This window comes from Rana temporaria, chromosome 12, assembly GCF_905171775.1.
Source record: "Rana temporaria chromosome 12, aRanTem1.1, whole genome shotgun sequence".
NCBI classification, from domain to species: Eukaryota; Metazoa; Chordata; class Amphibia; order Anura; family Ranidae; genus Rana; species Rana temporaria.
Window position 1 is genome coordinate 36818673 of NC_053500.1, and position 12678 is coordinate 36831350.

General features: G+C 44.8%; 2 protein-coding genes across 2 annotated transcripts in view; both read left to right on the forward strand.

Annotated features, from left to right (window-relative positions):
- LOC120919555 (beta-1,4 N-acetylgalactosaminyltransferase 2-like) overlaps positions 1-12370 on the forward strand; it is a 40199-nt gene extending 27829 nt beyond the window's left edge. The window contains exons 2-4 of the mRNA XM_040331761.1: positions 2652-2792; positions 8991-9213; positions 12069-12370. Of these exons, the coding sequence (XP_040187695.1) occupies positions 2652-2792; positions 8991-9213; positions 12069-12280 (576 nt within the window). The 3' untranslated portion in view covers positions 12281-12370. The remainder of the gene's footprint in view (positions 1-2651; positions 2793-8990; positions 9214-12068) is intronic.
- Positions 1-12678, forward strand: part of PHB (prohibitin) — a 657015-nt gene that overhangs the window by 493341 nt on the left and 150996 nt on the right. The window lies entirely within an intron of this gene.

Genomic DNA, 12678 nt, shown 5'->3' on the forward strand with positions numbered 1-12678 from the left:
ATGTGTTTGTTTTTTTTGCCGTACATACCGTTGTATCGCTATTTTCCCCGCCGGCTTCCGGGTAGTGGCTCCCGCGGGAGTGGACGTTCCTATGCACAGGCGTGTTGACGTGATGACAAAAGCTTCCCCCCCGGCGCATAAGGTGTGTCACAAGTTGCCGAAAGAAGCCAAACGTCGGTGCGCAGGCGCCGTATAGCGCCGACTCGCAGTTCGGCTTCTTTCGGCAACTCGTGATGCGCCGGTGGGAAGCTTTTGTCACCACGTCAATCTCTTAGCCTGTGCATAGGAACGCCCACTACCCGGAAGCTGGCGGGGAAAATAGCGATACAACGGTATGTACGGCAAAAAAAAAAAACATCAGCGTACTGTCAATGTCGAGAGTGAGCACAATGTAATGTTAGAAAATTGTTTTTAGGGTGAACCTCCGCTTTAAAGCGGAGGTCCCATGAAAAAATATTAAAAGCCTTTTAATAAATGGACACATACCTGTCCAGCGGGCCCGCAGCTGAAGCCGAGCAATTGCTCATTTCTCGGCTGCCCCCGCCGCCATCCTCGGTGAGGGAAGTGAGTGAAGTGCTGTAGCTTCACTGCCCGGTTCCTTACTGCGCATGCGCAAGCGGCGCGGCCCGTCCTCCCTGGTCCCTGCTGTCTCCTGGGACCAGTGTGTTTCCCAGAAGACAGCAGGGGACAGGACAGGAAGGGGCGTCACTCCTGCGGGAGTCTATTCCTGGAAGTGGGTGCAAATACCTGTATTATACAGGTATCTGCACCCCCCTTCCCCCTTAAAGGTGCCAAATGTGACATCGGAGGGGGGGGGTTCTGAAAAGCGGAGGTTCACTTTTTGTGTGGACCTCCACTTTCACCTGAAGAAGTATCATCACATGTATATTCCTCTTTAATTATGTTAAAGCGGGGGTTCACCCTAAAAAAAAATTCTAACATTACATGATACTCACTCTCTACATTGACAGTATGCCGATTTTTTTTTTTTTTTTTTTTTTTCGTTGTACATACCTTCGTACAGCTATTTTCTTCCCCGGCTTCCGGGTAGGGCCTCCCGCGGGAGTGGGCGTTCCGATCAAGCAGGTGATTGACGCGATGACAAAAACTACCTCCTCTTGTCGTATAAGGAGCGTCACGAGTTGCCGAAAAAAGCCGAACGGCGAGTCGGCGCCTGTTCGGCTTCTTTCGGCAACTCGTGACGCTCCCACGGGAGGCCCTACTCGGAAGCCGGGGAAGAAAATAGCTGTACGAGGTATGTACAGCAAAAAAAATAAAAAATTTGGCATACTGTCAATGTAGAGAGTCAGCTGGATGTAATTTTAGAAAATCGTTTTTAGGGTGAACCCCCGCTTCCATGAGTTGAGTTGAATACAGTACTGACTTTCCAGCACTGTGGGGAAAAATAGGCCACAAGCGCCTGCTGTATAAGGCCTGTGAAGAAGTAGATTCACATCCGTGGAACTACAAGTCTCACCATCCAGTCTGTAGAAAACCACTCAGCAATACTGTTATCTCTATCTGGATGGGCTGTGCTCGCTCACCACTATGGACTCCAGTTAGATGAAGGGCTCAAGCCAGAATCCCCTTCTGGTGTCTCCGTCCATTGAAATTGCACTGCCACACCGCGCTGTGACTCCTGGTGGACTGTAGTGCAGGTGTTCCCAGAAGCCCTGGAGCGCAGGCCGGTCCGATTGCTGGGATAACGATGCTGTCCTCTGAGGTCCCTCTAAAGCTGGCAATCTGGCTCTCCGCTGTGTAGGCCGCAGGCTCTCACTCCCTGTCACACATACATCCTGCTGGCAGGTTCAGAATGCTGTGCAGAGAGGCTGAAAACAGGCCTCGCCCACCTTTTTATTTCTCCTCCTAGCAGGCTTTGCATTGTGTGTCCTGTGGTCCAGAACTGGCCCGACCAACAGTGTCACTTCCTTATCCAGTCCACATGTCCCATAATGCATTTCTCTGTACGCTCTCAAGGAGGGGAAAAAAAAAACCCTCAGAGTTCAGCATGCACTAGGGGGAGCTAAACCCATACATGAAAACAATAAACTATTCCTTAATAATAACTACAGTAGCAACCCTTGGCTACATTTGCTTAGACTTCTTCCCCAGGAACCTTGAGCCCCAATGTTGGGCCAAACATCATATGGGGCATCCTAGGGACTAAGTCTGGTAGTCACAGAAGATGAAGTAGGGCCTCAGGAGAAAAATAGGTACATATTAATTTATACAAGCGTTCAGCTTCCTATTATTCAAGTGTAATATAAGAACCAATGTGAGAAGCACCGCTTTTAAGGTGCAGCATTGCCTTAATGCCAGCCTTGCGTTAAATAGCAGCCTTAGCTTGCCTTTGGGGGCACTAGCTGCTCTCTCCTGATCCCCACTTGGGTGCAGTAAGCCCTGCCCACATTGTGACATACACCCCCTGCTCCCAGTGTTTGTATGGGAGTCACATGGACAGGATGTAAGGGAAATTTGAATTATCTGTGGCTGTTGCAATATTTATTTAATGCTGAACTCCATGCAGATATAAAAGACAGAAAAATACATTTTGGAAATGGCATTTAATTTCTGAAGACTTATTAACTCAGGAGGCTACAGATTGGAGAATGAAATATTTCTGAGCAATAAACATGCCTTATTTTTTCCAGGGATGGTTTGCGGGCAGGAATCTTGCTGTATCCCAAGTAACCACCAAATATTTCCTCTGGGTGGATGATGACTTTCTGTTTTCGGAGAAAACAAAAATAGAAAAACTAGTGGATGTATTGGAAGGAACAGATTTGGACATGGTGAGATCTGCTGCTACTTTTCTCCTGCCGAATGCCTGATTTACCTAGATATAGGGTTGCTTTAAAATACACAAAACATGGCTTTCAAGTGTCAATTTATTTTCCAGCTGGTAAGGTTGTGCCATCTTTGTCCTGTTACCTATTGTCCCCAAATTGGAAATTGATGGGAAAATCAAAATTGTTACAGTTGTCCCTAGAATAGAAATGGAGGGGGGATGTTCCATTAGGAACAATTGTTCTGGGGACAACTGGGGGGAAATTCCTCTAACCACTTGTTCCATCTCATTGCCAGGAAGTAGAATCTCCCAAACGGGACACAGACCACAAAAATTAATCTGACTTGGGTTTTGCCCTTACTCTATACACAACTGAAGAACGTTTTGGTTATACAGATACTTTAAAGAGGAACTGAGCAATTAGAGGACTAATGCCGCGTACACACGAGTCGCCCGTTTTTCGGGTTGTGAAAAATTACCTTTTTTTTTTAATGTCATTAAAAACGATCGTGTGTGGGCTCAAGAGCATTTTTCACGATGTAAAAAATGGGCATTAATATTTTCGAACATGCTCTAATTTTTCACGTCGTTTTTAACGTGTGTGGTCTTTAACGACGTGAAAAAAACACGCATGCTCAGAAGGAAGTTATGAGACAGGAGCGCTCGTTCTGCTAAAACTAGCGTTCGTAATGGAGTAAGCACATTCATCACGCTGTAACAAACTGAAAAGCGCGAATCGTCTTTTCCTAACATGAAATCAGCAAAAGCAGCCCAAAGGGTGGTGCCATCCGAATGGAACTTCCCCTTTATAGTGCAGTTGTACGTCACTGCGCTTTGCTAGATCATTTTTTTTCACGATCTTGTGTAGGCAAGGCAGTTTTAATGATCGAGTTGAAGAAAAATTCGTTTTTTCTAGACCCTTAAAAACGTAATTTTTTTTCAACCCGAAAAACGGTGGTGTGTATGCGGCATCAGGACTAGTAACCAGTTTTATCTGTGGTCTCCCTGCTGCTGATCTTTTTCTTTTCTAATTTGCCATGCCTTTTTTCTGTGCAGTGTCTCAGTGTGGTGGTGGCCATATTGGAAGAGCTTTTTTGTCGAGGAAATCAGTCGTGTGTATGTTTTTCATTGAGAAGTCTCAATTTCCTCGTCAGGCTGGTTTTCGACGAGAAACACGGTTCGTGAGCGCACATTCGGTAAAAGTAGCGTTTGTATTGGAGATAGCACATTTGTCACGCTGTAACAGTCTGAAAAGTGCAAATCGTCTCTTACCAAACTTTTACTTAACACGCCAGAACATGAGATTAGCAAAAGCAGCCCCAAGGGTTGTGCCAGTGGAATCGAACTTCCCCTGCCATTGTATGTGTTGTACGTCACCGCGTTTGAGAACGAGGAGATTTGGTCTTGACAGTGTGTACGCAAAGAAAGATTGTCAAGTTTCTCCACAAGCCTGACAAGGAACTTGTCGAGGAAAACGATGTTTCATTTACGACGAGTTCCTCGGTCGTGTGTACGAGGCCTGAGGCTGATTACGCTTATTAAGTGCTTTCTGGATCTGGAATCTCTGAAAGACTGTCTAGGCTTCTTAGCTTTGTAGGTGTTGATTTTGTCTGGAAGAAATGTTTTGGTGTAGGTTTCATGGGCACAATTAACACCCAAGGACCAATTTTTCCACACCTGTTTGACAGGTGCATATAATTGCAATGTTTGACAGCAAGGCCAATTCTTGCTTTCATCAAGAGTACCTGTATAGGGTTACGGTGTAAAGGCACCACCAACAGCCAAAGACCAATTTTTACGCATCTGTTATTTCTATCCAAAGTCTGTGAAAGAAACACCAGAATTTATTCCTAAAATCTCTAATTTTGCTCCAAGTGCACTAAATTGTAGCCTCGTCATACAGAGTGGCTCCCTAAACCGTTGTTTATAAAATAAGGAATGCTTAAATGGAAAATGTAATTTTCTTTTGGCTTAATAAATGTCATTATTGCTGCAGCAGGTTCTATACACGATACAGATGTGCCACTTTACAGGCAGACTAAGGACCCCTCCAGGCACTATATTTAAAGGAATTTATTAGATTTTTGATGGTTTCACTTTTAAGAATCAGTAAATCACTGCTCAATTAAAAATGTTTTATTGCAAACTTTTTTCATTGATACATGTCCCCCAGGGCAGTATCCAGACCCCCCATAACCATTGTATGCCCAATTACTTGCATATAAGCCTTCAAAATGTTTTTTTCCCAGTTTGCAAACGGAACAGGGGGTCGTTCGGCCCATCTCTATTCCCAAGCTGTTATAGACCCCACTAAGTAAAAGTTTCTATATGAAAGTCTTTTTGTTTATTCGCCTCTTTAATGTCCTGCTCGTGCCTTTAAAGCGCAAGTAAAGGCGAAATCTAACTAACGCTAACTCTATACATACTCGCAGCCACATTCTAAGCCTAATCTATCTAGCCCTGTAAAGAAAAAAATAGCTGTACTCATCTGTTCTGAAGTTGCTCTGATGTCCAGCGGCACCCTCTGTGTGCAAAAGAAAGCTGAAAATGGCTGGGAAATGCCTAGGAAGTGATGTCACCCATAGACTTACTATAGGAATTGCATTGTCGGGTTCCTTTCCTACACACGGAAGCCACTGCTGACAGCTCAGCCTGGGACTGGACCGGAGTGGCTGCAGAACAGGTAAGGATGGATGTGCTGCAAATGGAGCGAGTACAGAGAAGGGCAACAAAACTAATAAAGGGACTGGAGGATATTAGTATTAGTATGAAGAAAAGTTGCAAGCATTAAACTTGTTCTCTCTGGAGAAGAGGCGCTTGAAAGGGGATATGATTTCAATTTACAAATACCATATTGGAGACCCCACAATAGGAATACAACTTTTCAACGAAAGGGAGTTTAATAAGACATGTGGCCACTCAAAATTAGAAGAAAATAGGTTTAACCTTACACTGCATAGAAGGCAAGCATGCAGAATTCCCTTCTACAGGCAGTAGTTTCAACAGGTGCGATAGTTTCCAGAAACGATTAGATAAGAACCTGAATGACCATATCATACAGGGATATACAATGTAATACTGACATAAAATCACACACATAGGTTGGACTTGATGGACTTTTTTTTCAACTTTACCTACTATGTATAGGGCTAGATAGATTAGGCTTAGGGGGGCCTAACCTGGGTGCACCGCGCCCAGGAGCTTTGAGCCAAGGTAGAGGGGGTCGCCAAAGCCAGTGGTGTACCAATCGGGGGGTGGTGCCACACATTGGGTGAATTGACAGGCCGGCATCACCCACTGTGACAGCTTTGATTTTTATCGCTGGGCGCCCGCCGTCACATAAAATCCTGCCTCCTGGATCGGCTCCTTTGATAGACAGCACAGTGGTCCAATGCCGGGACGTGTGATGTCTATCAAAGGAGCCGATCCAGGAGGCAGGACTTTGTGTGATGGCGTGCACCTGGAGATTGAAACCGGTTTCCAGTAGTTTTTATTTTTATTTTATTTTTTACAATTGTGTGTGTGTGTGTTTTTTTTTTTTTTTACTACATCTTTTTAGGAGTCCCGTTAGGAGGCTTTGGTGAAATATCAGGAGTTTAAACAAGGGGAATCTGCATCACACGGGATGATTAAGGTGTGTCCAGGCACACTTGGCACATCCTGTGCACGTGCCTATTTATTTCAAATTTCCAGGACTAGTGGTTCTGTTTTTTAGATGGCAGATTAGCAAATAAAAATTTTGATGAAACGCTGTCAGTAGCTACTATGTATGCTTTCTGTCCTTTTTTCTTCTTCAGAGTCTTTGGCTGTAGCTGGGCCCATAGCTTGTTGGAAAGCTGCTGCAGATTAGTGTTGGGCGAATGGTTCAGCCTGAGCATGAGTTTGGGCCGAACACATTGGCTGTTTGCCCTGTTTTGGGGTACACCTGAATTTGCAGGGTGTTCAGCAAGTGTTTGCCTTGCAATGCACTGCACCCTGATTGGGCAAAGCTTTGCCCAAATAGGATGCAGTAAAAGCTGTTTTTTTAAGAAAAGGGGTCGGAGAAGCCGGCTGCAGCGTCCTTAACAATCAATGAGTCATCAGTTGTCAATGGGCTTCCCGGCTGACCGCTTTAAAAAAAACGTGTCAGTAAAAAAAAAGTCCATACCAGACCCAAAGTCTTATGCCGCGTACACACGGTCGTTTTTCGGTATGAAAAAAAACGACTTTTGTAAAAATGTCATTTAAAATCATCGTGTGTGGGCCTAACATCATTTTTCGGCTTCTTTTATAACCACTTCAGACACGCGCTATTGACAAAAGACGTCAACAGTGCGGCTCTCAAGTGCCAAGTGGACGTATTTGGATGTCTTTTTAAAAGCATTACCCGCGCGCGCCACTGGGTGGCGCGCAGCGGGTAAACACTGTCCCGGCGCATCGCTGAAGAGCCAAAGCGTGTACCTGGCGGCCGCGATGTCCGCCGGGTACACGCGATCGTCGGTGACACAGCAGGTGACAGCAGGGACGTGGAGCTCTGTGTGTAAACACAGAGCTCCACGTGCTGTCAGAGGAGAGGAGACCGATCTGTGTCCCTTGTACATAGGGACACAGCATCGGTTACCTCCCCCAGTCAGCCCCCTCCCCCCACACAGTTAGAACACACCCAGGGAATACATTTAACCCCTTCCTCACCCCCTAGTGTTAACCCCTTCCCTGCCAGTCACATTTATACAGTAATTAGTGCATTTTTATAGCACTGATCGCTGTATAAATGTGAATGGTCCCAAATTTGTGTCAAAAGTGTCCGATATGTCCGCCGCAATATCGCAGTCCCATAAAAAATCGCAGGTCGCCGCCATTACTAGTAAAAAAAAAATCATAAAAAAAATCATAATTCTGTCCCCTATTTTGTAGGCGCTATAACTTTTGCGCAAACCAGTCGCTTATTGCCATTTTTTTTGTTTTTTTACAAAAATACGTAGAAAAATACGTATCGGCCTTAACTGAGAAAAAAAATAGTTTTTTTTTAAAAAAAATGGGATATTTATTATAGCAACAAGTAAAACATATATATATTTTTTTTAAATTGTCGCTCTTTTTTTGTTTATAGCGCAAAGAATTAAAACCACAGAGGTGATCAAATATCACCAAAAGAAAGCTCTATTTGTGGGGGAAAAAGGACTTCAATTTTGTTTGGGAGCCACGTCGCACGACCGCGCAAATGTCAGTGAAAGCGGCGCAGTGCCAGAAGCTGAAATTTCGCCTGAGCACAAAGGGGGTTTATGTGCCCAGTAAGCAAGTGGTTAAAATGTAGTTTTTCGGGTTGTAAAAAATGATCGTCTGTGGGCTAAAACGAAGTTTTAAACCGTGCATGCCCAGAAGCGAGTTATGAAACAGGAGAGTTCTGGTAAAACTACCATTCATAATGGAGTAAATAAGCACATTCATCACGCTGTAACAGACAAAAAAGCACGAATCGTCTTTTACTAATAAGGAATTGGCTAAAAGCAGGCCAAAGGCGAATAGAACTTCCCCTTCAGAGTCCCGTCGTACGTGTTGTACGTCACCGCGCTTTGTTCATCATTTTTCAAAAACGATGGTGTGTGGGCAACATCGTTTTAAATGATGAAGTTGGAAAAACGTATTTTGGACATGCTGAAAAAAATAATTTTTTTTTCATGCCGAAAAACGACCGCGTGTACGCAGCATTAGCCTTTTAAACTTGATTACCATTATGAAAGGCTTGTAGTCTAATTTCTCCACTGCAGATGGCGTTCTTCCGCAGCGGTACATTTGTTGGAGAGAAAGTCAAGTGGAACAGGCTTTATCTATGGTTTCCGGAGTCACTGGGAAAGCTATCTTATTGGATTCAGCTGCCCTATGTAACTCTAGCAGCTATATTGGGTCAGGCCTATTTAGGACAACTCTTCCAGGCACCCTTCTGATTAGGCACTAGATGGCCAGGCTGCATTCTGTTAATAAAAAATGTGCTTTGTTAGAAAAAGATGCTCGTCTCTGCTCCTTTTATTCTAACTAGGACATGGTGGATATACTGTACATACAACTCTCTAAATGTAGTGTAGTGTCTCTCTCTTCCTCATCCAAGTTTTTTTTTTTTTCAATTCTAATCAAAAAATCTCTTTAGTTGACTTTATTGCCAGGACTGAAAATTTGTGTATCGGTATCATCGTCCAATATCATTTAACAGTTGCTTTTGTTGCAGGTAGGTGGTAGTGTGGCAGGTAACCATTTCAGCTTTAAACTCATCTGGGAGGAAGGCGATGATGAAGGCGATTGTCTACATTGGCGAGGAGGTGGATACCATGCAATCAAAGGATTTCCTGATTGTGTCCTGACTGGAGGAGTAATTAATTTCTTCCTGGCACATACAGAGAGAATTCTTGGTGTTGGATTTGACCCAAAGCTGAACCGTGTAGCACATACTGGTAAATACAGTGTTTTTGTATTTTATTTTATTTTCATGTTTCCATGATATCGATGTAGCACCCTCTAGTGTAAGATTTGTAAATAGTTTTTTTTCTAGTGCAGGCAAATTTGTGTAAGCTTGGCTAGCAGCCAAGCCTGTCTGTGTTTTTTCCTGGGTTGGGCAGAGATCCAGGGAGATGACTTACAGGCAGCATCACAGAGACCTCCCCCTATTTCTAGAATGTGCTGGAACCTTCTAGAAAGATGGGAGGGAAGTAAGGTGGAGCTACCTGGAGTATTCTGAGGGCCCTGACTAATCCCCAACTTGGATTGGTAGGGGGCAGGCTATCTCAAATACTCTGGGTTAGCCCAGCTGGGAGATGAGTTGTTCAGATGGAAGTTGGAGATGGAATTTTAGGCTGTCGTGGCCTTTGGCGGAGCTTCTCAGTCTGGGAGGGTGATTTTGGGCCTGGGCTTATGTGCGGGCCGGACTTTCCCGCAACCACAAAGGTGTCCTGGCCAGGAGGCACTGGGAGCAAGGAGGACAGTGGGAGAACCCTGCTGGGCAAGTCTGCAGGAGCAACAGGAACAGCCAAGAGGGCTGGTGAATGACACATATTTTGGATCAGACTAATCACATGGTGAGTATCTGCCCCCGTCCTTATTAAGCCTATATGATTTAGTGCATGCTCAAGAAGAACCACACTGAGAACGTGCTCAGATATGTGTTACTTCCTTTATTGCTTCTGGGTGCATGGGGTTTTATAGGTGAGTAACGTAAATGGATGTGAATAATCCAAACACTCAAGTGATGGACAAAAGTGAAAACAATAATAAACAGTAATAATACACCTTTCAATGAACAATTGAATGTCTTTGATGTGAAAAAATGGAATAACAATGATTCTGTGAAAGTTCAAAACTTCATGTTGACATCAAGCAAGAACAAATGGTGAAAGTGACAAAAAAAGCTGAAGTGAAGAAACCACCACCCACAGGTAGAAGGCTTACCGGAGCGTTTGAACCCAAAGGAACATACGTTCTATGGGTCAAACAAGCTTTGTATTGTGGGGCCACCGGTGGAACAGGACACTCATGTGTACTCCAAATGACTGGGCCGGTAATAGCCAGATATTGACAGGATAGGGATATCCACAAAATAAGGGGGGGCCTTACGAGGTGATCTTACGAGAGATGATGGTCTGAGAAATCTCAGAGGTGGTATGGGTAGATATATTTCAAAAAATGGGAGAAAGAAGAGGCCACATAGCGTGATTCCATATTTAAGTATGAAAAATACTTTTATGTAGTAGGAACACTTACATTTAAGAAGATGAATAAGTGCTTTAAAAGTATATATGGCAACAGTAGAGTTCTCATGACGCGTTTCGTCTCCTAGGACAACAGCTCAGCTTGCAGACATTCTGCAGACAATAAGTCAAGCCTGTTGGGTCAGGCTTTGCTCAGTTAATAGGAAGGCTTCAGCTCAGCACAGCACACCTGCTATCAGCATTAGCAGTATTGCAGACAAACTACAGCCTGTGAGGCAATTGTAACAGACTGAACTATGAACAAGCCAGAACATTTCAAACCAGCATTATGGTTGTCCTCAAAGGGCCAGTTGTATCTGTAAGACTATAAATTTATGAAGGGCCTTGTTCCGCAGAGAATAGGTGCAGGAACTCAACCATGTAACCCACGGAACTGCATTGAATGATGGGTGTGGCCAAATTGCAAACAGAGGTAGGATCTTAGATTGCCAATAAATACCAGGAGTGTATTATGTGTGGAGTTTAGGGTGGCACTACATGCAGAGTTCAGAGGTGGGCTGCGTGCAGAGTGCAGGGTTCAGAGGTGGGCTACGTACGGTGTGCAGGGTTCAGAGGTGGGCTACGTACGGAGTGCAGGGTTCAGAGGTGGGCTACGTACAGAGTGCAGGGTTCAGAGGTGGGCTACGTACGGAGTGCAGGGTTCAGAGGTGGGCTACGTACGGAGTGCAGGGTTCAGAGGTGGGCTACGTACAGAGTGCAGGGTTCAGAGGTGGGCTACGTACGGAGTGCAGGGTTCAAAGGTGGGCTACGTATGGAGTGCAGGGTTCAGAGGTGGGCTATGTACGGAGTGCAGGGTTCAGAGGTGGGCTACGTACGGAGTGCAGGGTTCAAAGGTGGGCTATGTACGGAGTGCAGGGTTCAGAGGTGGGCTATGTACGGAGTGCAGGGTTCAGAGGTGGGCTATGTACGGAGTGCAGGGTTCAGAGGTGGGCTATGTACGGAGTGCAGGGTTCAGAGGTGGGCTATGTACGAAGTGCAGGGTTCAGAGGTGGGCTATGTACGGAGTGCAGGGTTCAGAGGTGGGCTACGTACGGAGTGCAGGGTTCAGAGGTGGGCTACGTACGGAGTGCAAGGTTCAGAGGTGCGCTACGTACGGAGTGCAGGGTTCAGAGGTGGGCTACGTATGGAGTGCAAGGTTCAGAGGTGCGCTACGTACGGAGTGCAGGGTTCAGAGGTGGGCTACTGTATGTACGGAGTGCAGGGTTCAGAGGTGTGCTATGTACAAGGTTTGCTATGCATAGTGTGCAGGAATCCTCTCTTTCACAGGTTGTTCATATCTCATTTTCAACCCTCCCCCTGGGTGCAAGGGCCACATGAAATGGCCTGGAGGGCTGGATTCGGCCTGTGGGCCTTGTGTTTGACACACGTGACTTAGTCAGTTCATCTGTCAGGGTGGGGTTCTAAATTTTCCTGAAATTGTGCTTTCATTTACTTTATGACGTTTGTGCACATAGCAATGGAATTTGGTGTTAGTTTAAACTGTCTTACAGCAGACTTTAGTTGTACTTAAAAAAAACAAAATGTTTTTTTATTTTTTATTCCAGAATTCTTTATCGATGGTTTGGGACGCCTGAGAGTGGGTGCGTGTAGCCATGTCACTATTGAGCACCAGAAAAAAGAAACGCCAAAAGATGAAAAACTACTTAAAGCAAAAGAAAAATACAAATTATTCCGACAAAACACTGCACAGCAAATAAAGACTAAACTTGGACTACTTTATTTCAAGAACCGGCTGAGCTGTTTCACAAAGCACTGAGCATCCTGATTTGGTTTTCGTTAATAGATGATTGCTAATCAAAGGATCTAAGAAGTATTTTTTTTATATAAATAAATATCTATCTAAATATGGGTCTAGTTATGTTTTTCATCTAATGGTTGGCATTGCGTGAGTCTTGCTGATAAGCCTTAGCATTTAAAGGGGTTGTAAAGGTTCATGTTTTTTTCACCTTAATGAATCCTAGGTGAAAAAACATCCGATGATTGCCGGTCCCCCAGCCCCCTACTTACCTAAGCCCTGGAAAGTCCAGCGTCGCAAACGTGCTCGATCTTTGCCCGTGCTTCTCGGCTCTTCATTGGATAGATTGATAGCAGCGCAGCTATTGGCTCCCGTTGCTGTCAATCAAATCCAATGACGCGGGTGCCAGGGGGCTGGGC